At 38.2% G+C, this 17,299-nt stretch overlaps 1 protein-coding gene across 1 annotated transcript in view; it reads left to right on the top strand.

The window, feature by feature from the left end:
• Positions 1 to 17,299, top strand: part of LOC149317471 (cyclic nucleotide-gated channel beta-3-like) — a 76,799-nt gene that overhangs the window by 55,737 nt on the left and 3,763 nt on the right. Inside the window, exons 10-18 of the mRNA XM_089518378.1 lie at positions 563 to 627; positions 1,636 to 1,758; positions 3,565 to 3,706; positions 5,666 to 5,825; positions 6,134 to 6,231; positions 7,585 to 7,668; positions 11,214 to 11,332; positions 14,582 to 14,728; positions 15,868 to 16,030. Coding sequence (XP_089374504.1) covers positions 563 to 627; positions 1,636 to 1,758; positions 3,565 to 3,706; positions 5,666 to 5,825; positions 6,134 to 6,231; positions 7,585 to 7,668; positions 11,214 to 11,332; positions 14,582 to 14,728; positions 15,868 to 16,030 — 1,101 coding nt within the window. The remainder of the gene's footprint in view (positions 1 to 562; positions 628 to 1,635; positions 1,759 to 3,564; positions 3,707 to 5,665; positions 5,826 to 6,133; positions 6,232 to 7,584; positions 7,669 to 11,213; positions 11,333 to 14,581; positions 14,729 to 15,867; positions 16,031 to 17,299) is intronic.

Here is a 17,299-nt window from a genome sequence, read left to right as displayed (position 1 = left end):
GCAACTATATTTGAGCATGTGCACACAACTTGGATGTTGGGTAATTACTATTTCTTTGGAAGTGGTATGATTTCTGGAGTAGTTCTGGGTTTTGTTTCCCCCCTCTAAATTCATTCTGTTTATCCAAATTAATTTCCAATTAATGGTCTAAACAAGCCTTCTTCATTTGTAAGTTAGAAATGTAATTATCCAGACTGTTGCTTCTCTATTGAGAAAGCAATAACTTAGGAGCAGAAATAAGCCGAACTGAAAATTTTTCTCTGTCTCTGTGCAAGAAACTTTGGTTGAGTGAATAAAATATCACTGCCATTATAATTCATCAAGCACTGATCTTCTAAATGGAAAGTATCATCCATAACCCTGGGAGGAAAAAGTGATATTTAAAATGTCAAGTTGTTGAGCTTGTGGAGTTACCAGTTGTGCAAAGTGATGACTTTAAAATGGAACATTTAAAGATGGTCATAATATGGAAAGCAGTTTATGTTTTAAAAAAATACATTATTACAATTATATAAGTACTATAAAGATACAGTTGGGTTTTTTTTCCTTGCTTTACATTCAGCATCTCACATTCTTTGAATTCAATGATCGGATAGAGGGGATCATGGATAAAGCATACATCTATAGGTATGTGCTTTATATACTCTAGTTTCATGTTGTGGTACCTTCACAAATATGTTAGCATTGTGAGTCTCTTACAGCAGATAAGGTGATTTTCTGCTCCCTTATTTGCTATCTGTAAAATAAGGAATCTACTTGAAAGGGATCTTGTGGAGGTGATTAAGGAGCTTATCCCATTAACAAATAAGTTGTCTTAATTCTTCCAGCTTGAATTCGGGGTCCGGGATGCCCCTGAATGTTATCATACCACTAGTCAGGATGCCAATGCTTGAATGCATCCCGGGTTGAAGCCTCACTCAGCCAGCCAATCTTTGAAGTCAAACGCTCCCCCACCTTGAAAAGGTTCTGGCTGAGTGAGCCTTCAATCCAGGATGCATCTGGGCAGCAACATCCCAGCTAGATAGGCATTGATTTAGATATGATAATATCCGGGGGTATCCTGGATCCTGAATTCAAGCCAGAAGAGATAAGCCTTTGTATTTGTTAATGGGATAAGCTCCTAAAACAAACCTGTATTGTTTGCTGTATTGTTCAGGTTAAGGAACTCCTGAATGAAAAAATCTGGATAAATACTAAATATTCATGCCCAAGGCATTAGTTCTAGGTGTGATATAATGGTGCCTGCATTACTGAGGTGCCTGCATTACTGAGGTAAAACATGACAAAAACTTACAAAACTCACAAATTCTGCTGGATCTTTTGTAAGTACTCTTAGCTGGTCAAAATGAATTTGCAAGCTGAGATGTCTTATGGGATGCATACCTCATCAGAGCCTGTTGTTCTGGTTATTATATGACACTGATTCATTTAGCCTTTGGAGAAGAAGCAAATAGATTATGAGATGTTTTTTTGTCTCACTCTGTCAGTATTAGTCATTGTTATAGTCACAGTGGGTGCATTGTTGCTATTGATCAAAACCATCGTTTCCTTAGGAAAAGCAAGCACAGAAATACATATTTCCCAGAAATTGCATAAACTCTTGTTCATTTTTCATTTGTTGTTTCTGTTCTGCAGAGTCATTCGAACAACTGGATACCTGTTGTTCATCTTACATTTGAATGCATGCATATATTATTGGGCTTCAACCTATGAAGGACTTGGCAGCACGAAATGGGTTTATGATGGCAAAGGAAACATGCAAGTTTTTTTCTTCTTTTTTTTCTTTTTGCACCCTTCACTTCCACTGTGACAGAAAGCTCAACCTGCTAGCTTTGCCAACTTTTAGCATCATTGCTCCTGACTGGTGGTAATGAACAGGCCTAATTATGAAGAAGGAAGGCACCGGGAGTGATTTGTTTACCGCTTTGGCTTTTTATAGGTTTCTGAGTCAGGTCTAATTATTCACTTAATTAAACATTTACAAAGCACAAGTTTTACGAATTAAATGTAAGGTATGGGTCTGCACAAAAGAAACACTACCCTGCAAAAGCAAACAAGACACTTGGGATGGGTCAGAGGAGTAAAGTTACAACACATAATGTAAACTTCATACTGGAACAGAACCACTTATTTCCTTAAGAATTTCCACAGGGTCAGGTGCCCCATTTCCTTGTGAAGGACACATGTAAACATGATGGAAAGAAAAAGGAAAACCTCCAGTGGGTGTAGTCACTGTGCAATATAAAGAGCTGCATGAAGCAGCTGTGGAAGACGTATCAAGTCAACCACCAAAAACATGGAACATTATTATTTTATCATCCTCATTCTCTTTATGATTGTTGACTTGTTGTAAAAATGACTCTCCGTATCTTATAATATTAAAATATAAAAGTGTTTAAAACAAGAATAAAAATATATCTATATGATAAAACCATAATCTTCTCTGAAGCAATGATATATGAGAGCCAGTTGGTGTAGTGGTTTGAGTCTTGGACTCAACTCTTAACTCTTTCCTCTAACAGTGAAACTCAATGAGTGACCCAAGGCATTAGTTACTGTCTCTCTCAACATAATCCTAGAAGGTTAAAGTGAGAAGAAAACACAAACTGCAGATTTGGAAGGGACCTCAAGATTTACTGTCAGTGCAGGAAATAAGTGCTAAAGTGTCTGTGGAAAGGATCCAAAAGTCTGGGAGAAGGCAGCCATGTAGACTGAAACTAGACAAGCCTTTCCTAAGGGCAGACAAATTTATCCATTTTGTTTCCTCCCATGTTCAGATGTTGTTATCTTCTGATCAAAACTGAACTGACAACAAAATTCTTACTCATACCTTTCTAGGGTTAGGCAAATCTGTTTTTTTTTTTTTTAAGTTTATGAATTTTGTTAAATTCTGATTTTTTAAGAAAAGAAATGAAATTCTCACCCATCATTATCCTTCCAGTATGGACTGAAATAACTTTGTTCATGCTTAGATGTTTGCCTGACATGAGTTACTTTACTCATGTCAAAACACAGCTGTGTGGATGTTGCCTGAGCATTATCCTGCTCACATATTTGGCATTACCAGAGACAGGTTACTGAAAAGGACAGACAAAACACCTGACATTTTCTGACTTTTCAAAGGAGTCCTGTGTAACCAGTGTCATCTTTAGAATGAACTTTTAGAAAGAGACTATTTCCTTTAGAGTTTAATGGGGTGATAAATGTCTCTTGATGTGTTCATGAACACTTTAATGTATCTGACATATTTTAAGGGATGATATCCAAAGATATGACCACCAGAGGGTGAACCATGCTTTCTATTATTCTAGAGAACAGGGAGTAAGTCATGCATTACTCCATTTGTACAGAAACAACTTTGCAGCTAAGCAGTTTGCTCGCTGCGCCTGCTTTGTACAAAAATTATATTGGAAAACTGTACTTGTAAATTAATATTTCTTTAAAAAAAGTAATAATGTAAAATGCAAAAGTTTAAAATATCCTCAAAACAAAATCAAAAATAATAACAGTAAGGCAGTGGCAAACCTCCAACAACAACATTTTAATACTTTGTAATATTTGCAGGTATCTACGATGTTACTATTGGGCAGTTCGCACTTTAATTACTATTGGTGGACTTCCAGAACCAGTAACCATGTTTGAAATCATCTTTCAGCTTCTGAATTTTTTCTCAGGTGTCTTTGTATTCTCCAGTTTGATTGGTCAGGTAAACAATTACTTCTTAAGTCAACTTTTGATTTTAAAATGTTTCTTGTGATTAAGATTTGTGCATTAAAATTGATGTTAAGATATAAATAATTATCTTTATAATAGAGGAATGGGTACAAAAATATCTAATTCACCTTTCCTTAGCCTGGTGCCTTCCCAGTTATACTGGATTCATCCCCACCAAAAAAGCATTGACTTTGGGAAGGCTAGTCCAGACATTCCCATTCCCATACATTCAACAGAGATTTAAAACATAATTATTGCATAACTATTGCCTAGATAAATATAGATATAGATACAGATATAGATCTTTCTCCATTCTTTGAGGGACCCACTCAAGAGCTCTTGGATGTTATAGATGAAGCTGCCTTGTAAAAAAGTTCAGGTTCAATCAATGATATCTCCAGTTGAAACGTTCAAGTAGCAGGGAGTATGACTCAGAATATACAATGCTAGGCTAAAGAGACAAAGCACCAGATTCACTGTTGGGCTGCTGTTCCAATCTGAAACTGGCTATACTTCTAGGCCTCCCCATAACTTTGTTAGGTACCAGAAACATACAGCTAATATAATATAAACTTTATTGCTGACAAATGATGCTGCAGATGGTCTATAGCAAAGGAAAGCCTTTAGCTGATGGGTTCCAGCCACTTCTTGCACCAAGAGCACCTAAAAATTCTACCTGGACTATCCCAGGGCCTACGTTCCAGATCACCATAGCTAGGTAACAGGTCCACTGGTTTATGGTGAGCCCCACTGAGGCAAGATGGAGTTCCAAGATTACATAGCACAGAACCAAAAGATTGAAGTATGGAGACATATAGAGCCACGTACAATGTTAGGGCCTTTCACACCACAAAATAGCATTATATTCCACTTTAACTTCCATGTTTTCATCATGTGGCATCATGGGGTTTCCATTTGTAGAGGCACCAGAACTCTCTGACCAAGAATTCTTAAATGTGTTGTTGTTGAATGCCTTCAAGTTGTTTCCGACAGACAGCGAGCCTAAGGCAGAACCTATCATGGGGTTTCCTTGGCAGAATTTGTTCAGAAGAGGTTTGCCAGTGCATTCCCCCTGAGACTGAGAGACTGTGACTTTCGTAAGGTCACCATACCCCTCCCTAAACTATAAATCCCCAGAAATTAAAATGGAATATAGTGTTATAATTGTGTCTGCTCTCAGCCTTGAATTGTCAAGGCTGAAGTGAAACTATCTAGCAGAGTCCATTAAACATAAAATCTGTCCTTCCATTTCACTGGCTAGTTGTTAGTTTCTGGCTATGCTACTGACAAGGATTTAAAACACATCTGCCTTGTGGCAGAGGCCACACTGACCACAGCAGCTTTGAGTGTTTCTTTGACTATATACCCCATTTATATTGCATTATTTATACATGGGATTTACATCCTGTTTTTCTCCCAAAATTGGATTCAAGGCCCCATTTTCCAATATCAGGTGAACAAATCAACTAGCTACTTATTTAAAATGTTATAATATGAATAATCTTAATCAGCCCCAAACACCCCCCCCCCAAAAAAATAGGATTTTTATCACACAGGAGGCATGCTTCCTCCTCCTGTCATTAAATTCTGTTAATAGTGCAATCAGGGGGAAATTATCCCACCCCTGTGCACTTCTCCTGTTTATTTCCCATCTATAAACAGTAATGGAGGCATCATTTGGTATTAACAGGAGTTTCCGTTGATACCAAATGATGCCTCCATTACAGATGGGACAAGAACAGGAGAAGTGCATGGAGATGTGATAATCTCTCCACCCCCCCACCTCCCCGATCATGCTATTAACAGGATTTAATAGCGATTTAATTCTGAAAAGAGGATGCTTGCCTACTCTGTGTGATAATCTTCATAGTCAATGACAACTCTAATTGGTTATTAAGTCTCAGCAAACTATGATAATGCAATATATAATAATAATGGTTGATATTTGCAGATGCGGGATGTCATTGGAGCAGCAACAGCAGGGCAGAACTACTATCGTGCTTCTATGGATAACACTGTCTCATATATGAACACTTACACAATTCCAAAAATTGTTCAGAATCGTGTTCGAACTTGGTATGAGTATACATGGGATTCACAAGGAATGCTAGGTAAAATTCTGAAACAAATTTCTTCTTTCTCTTCCTCTTTGGGAGCATCAATCTTTGAAAATAAAGTAGACATTGACATCACTCCACCAGCTCAAATAATATAACTTTACTGTAAAAAACAACAACACACATACACACAAAGTAAACTGTATGTCTAATCTGTTCAGTAGTCTAAGATTTGGCATATTTGTATTACTTTCTCATTTTTAAAATATTTAAATTACATGTACTATCTATTAATGTAGCACCATATATAAAACATTTTTTTTAATTTTGTTTTTTTGAAATTTTATAATTCTGTCTTGCAGATGAATCTGAATTACTGGAGCAGATGCCAGGAAAAATGCATCTAGCCATTGCAATCGATGTGAATTTTGCCATTGTCAATAAAGTTGACTTGTTCAAAGTAAGTAGATTTTTTGTGGAATCTTTTTTTAAAAAAAAATTATTGAAAAGTTAAAATTGTACAATAGATTGTAAAATACATCTACTAGATGGACAAAAAAATAAGGAAACCTGTGAATGTGTAAGCATAAGAGAGGAGGAACATGTATTTTCTCAGTTAATAGTGAGCCTGATCTAGCCTCCATGCCAGATAGCCATGTGAGGTACTTACCTGAAGAGTGAGCTAAGGGGACATTGCAAATAGAGACATTGTTGTGCCCTGGCTGTTCCAACTAGGGTTTACAGGTTAGAGGCATCCCAGATCATGAGATTTTAAGGCCTAAATCCTGAAACCTGGGGTTCACACCCCAGATGAAGCCACAGCTACAGGCCCTAGTGAGGTCATCAAGTGTGATACATTAAGCACCAACTGTAGTTGCTCAGAATAGGTCATTTATATAACAAATGCCTAACACAGATGTAAAAATATTAGTCTGGTCGGAAATCCAGTTTTCCAAGCATGCATTTGATCAAGAAATGAAATCTCCATACTCTTCTGCATTTAATACCTTTGCAAGCTTTTTTGAAAAATACATATGATTTGTAGTCCAACCAAATAATGTTTTACAAGTTCTGTTTGCAACAGAAAACAGACTACAGTAGCTGTGTTAGCCAAGTGTTTTGAGACAATCCTCTCACAGTGAGATCCCTCACCTTATCTTGGAGACTGAAGAGAGACCAGACCCTCAGGCAATAGACCACTTCACCGTGGTTTCTGCCATTCACTCTTCAGCAGGGCCTTGCTGGTGAAATTTCTCCAAAATCAAGCAAATGTGGGGTGGGTAACCCCATTTATCCCCTCACCATTGCAAAATACTCCATTGCTGGCAATTGCAGTGAATGAGATGGGCAGCTCTATTCCCCATGGTGTATTGGAGCTAATGGAGTTAACAATAGTCCAGGTGAAGTAATGAGCAAGGGAGTGCACATGTGACCAGGGTCCCCAACCCATGCACATACAGAGGCAACTGCATGTATAAAGTTTATAAAAGGCTAAGTATGCCTCCATTTCAGAATTAGTCCACTCACTCTGATTCCAGTCCTGACACACATGTAAAAAATCCATTTCCCCACCCCCCAAAAGACTGGAGTAGATGGGAGTTAGAAGATGAAATATCTGGAGGGTCAAACATACTCCACACCTAGCCTACAGATCAGCAAATTATACACCCAACTTCTGTGATCCAGTCATGAAGATTAGACTTAATCCTTTCTTTAAAATTACTATCTTTTGTCACTGCTGCAAAATATGAGTGAGCATTTTACCTAATATATCATTCTAATTATAGTAATTGTGTTTTTTTTCTTTAAACAGGGATGTGATACCCAAATGATATGTGACATGCTGTTGAGACTGAAATCCATTGTGTACTTACCTGGCGATTTTGTCTGTAAAAAGGTGATATTCGCGATTTCTCTTACAAATGCAAGAATAATGAGGGCATTAGAAGTGGAGTTCAGCTAAAGGTCATGAACAAAATTTGAAAACAATTAATCTTGGGTGAATTACATATTATAAAAGTAATTACACTGCTCTGAGCAATCATAATAATATGTTCTCAGATTTCAAACTTGGTCCAGACAATATGGATTTTATTACTTATATGATCAACTTTTTTGTAATTAGAGCATGAATAACTGTTGTATTTAAACATGAGTTATCTATTGGCACACATCATTAGGCTTTGTTACTTAAGTGAAATGTTGCAGGCTCCACACTGTACGTAAGTGTATACACAGAGGGACATATGAGACTGAGCTCAACAGCTCTATGATTTACCATCTGAAATATCTGAGAAACACAAATTAAATACTCTGTACCCTGCCAATAAATAATAAGCATCAATATTCATACTTGTTTTAATATCTAGCAGCTCAAAGTCTGCAGTTTTCTGACTGTGAGCCAAACTGTGTATCATGATTCAGTGTTGTGCTGGATTATCTACTTTTAAGTAGCACCTCTTGTTTGTGGGTGTGTGGGTATATAAGCAGTGCCAATCCAAACAAGGGCCATGGTATATGGATTTTACCTCTTACACCATGGTCTTGATGATAAATTGGCCTTCTCTGCTATTTGGCACGGCTTCCATTGAACTAAATGAAGTATTTTTCCCACAGCAAATAGCAATTTGGGGAGGTTAATTTTCACTAGAATTGGAGAATGGTGGGAAAGTGTTAAAGCCTCAGTGTGCCACAAGTCCAGATCACAATTGCCACACACAGACTGCTACTAAAAAAATATAAATCAGGCATGTGAAGTACTTGAACATGCTTAATGTCATATTTCATGTGACCCAGAGGTCAAGATACAATTTTAGCCTTGCCTATCTGTGCCTGAGATTCTCTGCATATCCCAAATTACTGTGTACAGCAAGGAAGTGGATCATGCAGTGTTCCAGATCTTCTTGGACTTTAACTCCCAGGCTTCTTCACCATTGGCAAAGCTGGCTAGCACTGCTGGGAACTGCAGTCCAATGTCTAGAGGGCCCCATGATTCCCACCTCTGGTCTACAAAAAGGATACTCAGACCACTGGACCATACTAGCTATATAAAGGCTCCATTTTTATTGTGGTTTTTCTATTTTAACATACTAGATTACTTTGATTGGGGTACATATATCATAAGCTCAGACATTTCATTCCTATTTGTCCAGGTATAATTGGCTTCGTTTGGATGCTAATCAGCTTGCAAATGAGCTGGTAGATATGCAAGAAGCAGCAGATGCTTTGGTTGGCTGATTATTCTTGATTTCCCCTTTGAAATTATGCAAATGATACATTAGGAAAAATAATTAAAATGCTGATTTACTTTTGAATGTGCAATGTTTCATTTGTTTGGGTTGCTGGTGCTGTGCTTGTCTTGGAGAATGCAAGAGGCAAGGTGAATTAAAGGGATACTAAAAGTAGCATCTATTCAGAGAGAATCTGCTCAGTGCATAAAAAGGAAGTTTATGAAGGTTAAAAGCTTTATTCTTCTTCCAAGTGAAACAGAAGCTAGAACCTTGAACACATTTTTTTAATCTAACAAATTCATCTGGTAGAAAATCCCAAATCCAGTTGTATATTGCACATGTTAAGTTTGAGACTTATTTACCTATTTGAGAGGTGATCCTTCTGTTTCTTGACAAATCAACACATTTTCAAAATACAATGTTGAGCCCAGAAGCCAACAGTTCTTCATTTCTGAGGACAAAATAGCTATGCTAAATGCTGATTGGTTAGCTCTTGTAAAAATTAAAAATCCTTCCCAGTTCCCAAACTGGCAATACAGTACTGATTGAGTCTTCCATGGTGTGGCTCATCTCCCCAGTAAACAACCAGGCAGATTGTTTGGCATGGGGTTGAGCGGTGGGTGGCAGAACTGCTGAATAGCACTGAAAATATAAAATTCTGCCTGTTTAAGGGACAACATTACCTTCTGTTGAAATCTGTTCAAAGAATGGCAATCAAGTAAAAAAAAAATCACTGAACCATGCAGGTGCTTGTATAAGTAAGAGGGACAACACATTTGTACCTTGGAGATGAAGCCTTGCTGCATTTTCTCCAAAACAGTTTATTCTCCTCCCATCTGTTGTTTCCCTCACTGATTATTTAAACCAAACAACATATGATGTAGAAGATTAGTGATTATGTCTCCCAACAATGAGTTATTTTCCTAAAAGAAGCTGCAGAGGTAAGGGACTATTTATATCAGACCATGTTTGCACACATTCCACTCTACAAATGCAAAATTTTCACTTCTTCAAAAACATCCCATTATTCTCTGCATACCACCACACATTGCTACATGAAATGCTGCTACAGGTGATGTAATCTCCAGAATGTGCAAGATTGCAAGTGAACACATTTGTGAATGGCATCATCCATGGGTAAAAGTGTTTGACTTTAAGACAGCCACAAAGCTCACCAAGCTGGCAAGTGGAGCCTGTGCACCCGTTATGTTATTTTGCAAATCATCACAAAGGAGGTGAATGTTTTCTGGTGCATGTCCAGCTCAGGGGCTGAAGAGTTGGCTTCACTCCACAGTGACAGAAGAACAATGCAGTGGTTTGAATTTAAGTGAATTCTCTCATAGTATCATCCCATGATGCTTCAGCTGGGTTTGGGGGTCCATCCATCAGCAAGCAGGTTGTTTCGTGCCTATGCTTCATCTGTGCACTTGAGCTCTAACCAATAAAGTGGTGGCTATTTCATACCAATGAGGTTTGAAATGCTGCTGGTTAATCCTAACTACAGCAGATCTACTGAATTAATTGTTGAATTGTAAGTCAACACATAAGTAAATCCAACTTATTTAATGACTTTACACCACTCAGGACTAACAATATGATTTACACCAAGGTGTTGTATGTTTGAGACCCAGCATGATACAATGGTTTGAGTGTTGGACTAGGACCCTGGGAGACCAGAATTCAAATACCCACTCAGCCATGGAAACCCACTTTGGGCAGGTCACAGTCTCTCAGATGCAGGGGAAGGCAATATCAACCCCCCTCTAAACAAATCTTGCCAAGAAAACCCCATGATAGGTTTGTCATAGGATCACCATAAGTTGGAAGCAACATGAAGGCACACAACAACAAGTTTTGTATTTTCTTCCACACCAACTTGGACTGCAAGATTATGAATGGGTAAAAATGGAGCAACCCCATGTTCACCATCCCAGACTTTCTTGGGATGTAGTCATATAATTGAAAACCTTTGTAAAAAGAAGTGAGGAAGCCCACATGGGAAGATATCATTCTTCTTGCTCTATTTATTGTGTCCATCGTCATCTTACCACACGATACAAAAAGTAGCTTCATCAGTGCTGGGGGTTCAATTTGGGGGAAATCCTTAGGTTGTGGGGAGGAAAGGCCTTTACCGCCTTCCATTTAGGATAACATTCATCACCATCAGGCTACAATGAACCTCCAATGTTTTCTTCTGTGTGTGTGCATCTAGGGAGAAATTGGTCGAGAAATGTACATCATTAAACAAGGTGAGGTTCAAGTACTTGGGGGTCCTGATGGCACCAAAGTCCTGGTCACCTTGAGAGCGGGAGCTGTATTTGGAGAGATCAGGTATTCTTGTATAGCTTTGGATAAAATGTTTCATACAGTTGAACAAATCTAGAGCATCATTAAAAATATTGGAGCTGCACAATGTTGCTTCTATAATCACTGTGCAGAATTCAAAGGCTTGTATCTATGAACAAGCCATCACAGTCTTAAATTGCTGCTAATAAGAGCTTCCACATCACTAAAAGACATTTTTCAATGGAGCCAATCCTCAAATTCAGCACTGTTAGTGATTAGGTTTAGAAAACTACATTTGCAATTCTAAACCTATTAACTAGAGAGTAAGCCTGAGTGGTCATAGTACATCAGAATAAACATGGGTGATATTGTGATGTATGTGTGTGGACCATCCCAGAGATAAAGATAATCCATGATAAACAGACAAGGAATGCTACTTCACCCCAAAATTTCCATATTTTCATGGATTGCCTTATAAGATTACATACGGCACTGACTTTCCTGGCTATTCTTTTGAGTGGTCCTCTTCCAGGGGAATCTGCTGGTGGATTATGCCCTCTGTCTTTGGGAAACTTTAGAACATGTGTTCATGGGCTGCCTGTTTGTAGACTAGTAGGAGAGGTTGGCATTTTGTTAAATACAACTGGCATATTCCCACTGCCAAAGGGTGGGCTGCAAGTAGAGGATAAAGTTAAACCTGGCACATTGCTGTTCACCTGTTTTCCAAAAGCAGATTAGAGTTGCCAGCAGGAGATTAATACTAGCAGGATGGCAACTGGAACCGAACTGTGCTCCAGTTTATCACATGCAGTTAAACAACACCTGGATCCTGCACTACGCTGTCTTCTGGCAGGTTTTAGCAGAAAGAGCCTGGGCTATAAACTAGCTCCAGCCTTTGTCAAAATAGCATTTTTTCTCATAGTGATGCCAAGAAAATCCAGAGGGGAAATCTCATTCGGGGGGGGGGGGGGGGTAGGGACACAGGGGAAAACAGATTTCTAAAATTAAACCACCTTACTAGAATTTACAGACCAGGCTTTCAGGTCAATGATGTAGAAAATCCATGCCAGTTTGACTCTGAACTTTGAAGAAGCTATCCAGGGTGCTAAGATCTGTTGCAAAATAGTTCAGACTAAAACTTGGAGCAAATTACGGATCCACTGTAGCTATGTGGCATGAATATGCCCAAGTGGACAGCTGCATAAATTCATTATTGGTGAATATAACTCCCTCTCTGTATCCACTTTAGACATCAGTCCTTCATTCCCACTCCTGTTGTTTATTATGTTTTTTCCCCTTCAAAATTTAAACAGAGAAAGTGTGCTATTATGATCTAAGCAAATTTGGCAAACTGTGACCAAAACTGGAGTGTTTTTTAAAATAATAATAAATAAAAGTTTATTAAAAAAATTATTAACACCAGCATCAAACCATTTCTGAACTTTTCTACAGATTTCTGGAGTTTAATTTAAACTAAATTGCTCTTAAGGATAAATAAAGGCTAAGGATTGATCTGTGTAGCAGGACACTAAGCTCTATCCAGCCAAATTGAAGCACTTCTAGGGCCCAGTTGTTTCAATAGAGAAGAGAAACACATACTTTGATTGTAACCAGCAAAGTACTTCACTTCAGTTGGATAGTGCCCACTGTCTTTACTTGAATATTTATAAACCAAGCACAATCCAGCACTCTTTAGGCATCTGAAGGCCATAAAATAAATTATATTGTTTGTTACCTTTCCATCTTCCTAACCCATCCATCTTCCTTCCCAAGCAAAGATTTTTAACACTCTAAGGAAATATATCAGAAAGCAGACAGGGGAAGTGGGGAGAGCATGCATATTTTTGTATATACAGCATCTGAGCACAAATATTTGTAGGTGAATAGCTGATTTTTTTTCTTGTTTCTATATTTCTAAATGGGTCTAACTAAATTCAAAATGCTATATTAATTAGCATTTACCACTTGTACGCTTGCGTTCATATACTCTTTTTTCGTCTTATATAAAAGAAGGTACATTTTTGTAGACTGGTTTGCTGTGTAATCCTGACGTTACTTACTTTTATAATTGGATTGTGCTACTTCTGGTGCCGTTCAGAACAGCTAGAAACCAACAGGAGCTTCACCCTTAACTTCAATGACACATCAAGTCAATAAATTTTATCTAGCAGGGGATAGAAACATAAGAAGTTGCCTTATACCAGGTCATCTGGCTTGGTACTGTCTACTTGAACTGACAGTAACTGCAAATCTTAAGCAGAGCCCTTCCGCATCACTTGATGCCTGATCCTGCCAAGGATTAAATGTGCAACCTTCTGCATACATAGTGAGGGGATGATAGGGCTTCAGAGAGCTGTTTACAACTCGTACTAATCCATAAACTTCATATATTTTTACTGAAGTACATTTAGTCCTATACTACATGAAATGGTGGTCAGTGGACCAGTGGCAATCTAACCATTGCCTGTCAGTCCATGGAAAGTTTCCAAGACAAATGGGCACAAATATGGTACTAGTTCCTGGAATAATTTAAAAAAACACATTTCCAGGACCTCATATCAGATAGTCTGAGAAGCACTGGTTTAATTCAGGGGTGGGCCCTTCAGATGTTGCTGAATTTCAGCTCCCAGCATTCTTCACCCAGCCACTTCCTCACCAATGGCTACACAGGCTAGAGATGCTGGAACTTGCAGTCCAGAAGCATCTGAAGTGCTACAAGATTGCCATCCCTGATTTAGCCCTATTACATTGTTGGAAATATAGGAGACGAAATGATTAGGTACAGGTACTTCTGTTTAACTGGAATGTGGATGAGAGCCATACGGCATGAACGCTATAGGAAGCAGAAACAACAGTAGTATTGCAATAGTTTTTCTCCATTATCTTTTAAATTTTCTAACTAGTTAGTGCATACACATATTTTGATTTCCCACCCACATGCCTTATGCACCTTGCCACCCAGTGTCAAAAATAGTCTGGAGCTATAAAGACTATGTTTAGGTCCAGACACCATAGCTCAAAATGAAGACTGACAAGACCAATAGGCCATATGAAGTCAGAGAAAAGTACATAAGGTGGAGAATATAAATTTTCAAATGTTTAAAATTATGTCAGAAAGGTTTTGTAGAACATATGTTTTTCATATCAACAGAGGACAGGACAGGAAGTTGCAGGTTTAATTTAAAATTTAGCAGCATACTTCAATTAGAATATCGAGCAATAGAGTAATCTCCTCCTAGAGCTGATCAGAAACTAAGAAGAATACCTCTTTTTGTTTTGTTTTTGCCATTTCAGCCTATTAGCAGCAAGTGGAGGAAATCGGCGGACAGCAAATGTTGTAGCCCATGGATTTGCCAATCTTTTTATTCTTGACAAGAAGACTTTGAATGAAATCTTGGTGCACTACCCTGACTCTGACAGGATTTTGAGGAAGAAGGGAAAGTGTGTCTCTATCTTATTGTTTATTGACACAACACAGTTAATAGCCATAATTCTGTTCTACAAATTCTGGTTTTATGATTTGATGAAGTTCTCTTTCAAAATTTGTTCAGAGGGGGTTTGAATTTCTCTGAGGCTGAGAGAGTGTTAGTTGACCAAGGTCACCCAGCAGGTTTCAATGTCCAAGTAGGGGGATTCAAACCCTGGTTTCCAGAGTTGTAGTCTAATACTCAAACCACTACACTATGCTGGCTCCCTTTGGTCTAATGTATCAGGATTTTTCTTAATTCTAATGCCTACATAACCTAGAAATTTTATTTTTCTGGACTGCAAATCTCAGAATCCTCTAGTCAACATGGCTAGTGATCATGTAATTTGGGGACTGTAGTCAGCAAATTAACTTTTCTAAAGTCTAACCAAGAAGGTCACTCTGAGTTACATGCCAGGGCCCTACCCACACTAACTCTGGCACTGGGATTAATTTTTTTCAGATGTCTTGGAGGCAGTCAATGAATCAATTCAGTTTCCCCATATTATTTCTGGAGTAGTTTCAACAGGCTACATCAAACATTCATGAAAGTTTCTGCAAGAAATCACTGACATTTCCTAAATTAATTTTTTTTAAACAAATACTGGCTTGAAATATACCATGAAATAAAATGGCTATTGCTTAAAACTGAAAGAATAACGTCCCTGGGAGGGCAATAAATATGTGCATGCGTGCACGCATGTGTGTGCATGTGCACATACACATGTGTAGTGGAGCATTAGTACTCCACGATCAAAAGCAGGTTAATACTCAAGGAAGCAAGGCAGAATTATTTTGTTCCTAATAGAATTTTAATCGGATGGGAAGGGGAGCTATTCACTGCCCTGACCTCCTTGGAGGAAAGGGAGAATGAAACATAATAAATGAAATAAAATAATGGAAACAGAGGCTGAAGGTCAGACATAGTATAAAGCCTTGAGTCTGGAATAAAAGGCAATAGAAAATCTGTATAAATTTCACTGGCTGGCTGGGAAATGAATATCAGAAAGATTAACAGAAACTGGAAGAATAAATAAGAAGAGGCATGGCTGTTCTGGGAATCTTTAACACTATTTCACATGTTCCTTTTTCTCCCTCTCTTTCCATGATCCAGAGCTCTCATAAAGAAGACAGGCAAGCCTGTTGGAGGACCTGCCCCAACTGCAAAAGGCTTTTCCTTGCTCACACAGAAAATAGAACCTCCCAAGATGTTCCAAGCCTTGCTTGGTGGAAAAGGTGGTGGCATGGCTGCAGTTATCAAGATGAAGAGAGAACAGGTATTCACCAAGTCAGAAAAATTACAATGGGCAGTATGGACTGTAGAAGTAATAAGGGAGGAAAATATCTCAGGACTGTGCCCAGTTAAAGGAATATCTATCAATAAGGAATCTAGCTTTTGTAAGGGTTCTTCCCGATGAGGCTTTTAGATTGATTGGAAAAGATATGATTTGGACTATAATTCCAAGAATCCCCAGCCAGCATGGCCTCTGGAAAGTCATTTTTCCCCTAAACTCATATCTTTTATTGTACAATTGCCATTCTTTTTCATAGAATTTTACAGAGGGTCATCAATTAAATCATTTGGATTTTTTCTCCATTATTCTTTTGCTTTTCCTTGCATCATAATAAGCAAATCCATTAAAGAACTAAAGCCAAGATAGCTGCACAGTGCATCTGGAAGCACTCAAAGGTCTCAATCCTAATCTGAACTAGAATATACCTTCAAGCTGCTAAGAATGTGTGAACAGGCATAGACACTTCTGCTGAATTTATGGCTATGTTAGAGAAAGTCTTAAAAGGAGATATAATTTAAAAAAAACATTCTGAATGAAGACAGTAGTCATTCATTTCTTTTCCATCCATGCTGTCATTCACTCTCTATAGAAAATAACAATGGTAGGGTTACCAGAAGAACAGCAACAGCTGAAGTCTCAGGGATTTGCAATGCTTCTACAGGAGGGGAGAAAAATCTTTAGGAAACTGGGGTTGAAAGAAGAGAAAAAGTGATTTTTGTTGTTATGTTGCTGTATAAAGCCTTGGTAGTTATGACCACACTTTCCAGGTTGGTGCCAGGGCTCACTGACTCAGTGAGAAAATACTTGCATATAAACTGTGTTAGTGCAATATTAGCAAATCAAAAAGCCAGGAGTAATGGAAGGGTAAGGGGAGAGAGAGCTCATAGTTCCATTTGGACCTGTAATACTATTTGAAAGCAAGGCTAGAAGTAGAATGCCAGCATTGAAACCCATACATTTTCTAGCTGCAAACACCCTGGAGGGTTCAGTACAGGACTTAGAAAAAAACCTTCTGTGAGCCTTTTACAACATCCCAGCTGCCAAAGGAAGCTAAGGCCTGAAAAAACTCCTGTCATATATCCCGTAGATAAGGCCTGCAGGCACTCTGTCCAATGAGATCTGGGGATAATTTATTTTACATATCTATATTGATCATTCACACTTTACAAAATTAACATTTCCCAAGATGGCTATAAAAATAAAACCACACACCAACAAAAAAGCACTATCACATATCTATTTAAAATGTAT

The sequence above is a fragment of the Sceloporus occidentalis genome, unplaced genomic scaffold (assembly GCF_023333645.1).
Source record: "Sceloporus occidentalis isolate IW3139 unplaced genomic scaffold, rSceOcc1.0.p SCAF_3, whole genome shotgun sequence".
In the NCBI taxonomy this organism is placed as follows: domain Eukaryota; kingdom Metazoa; phylum Chordata; class Lepidosauria; order Squamata; family Phrynosomatidae; genus Sceloporus; species Sceloporus occidentalis.
The sequence above is the reverse complement of the archived record's forward strand: the minus strand, read 5'-3'. Positions and strand labels throughout refer to the sequence as shown.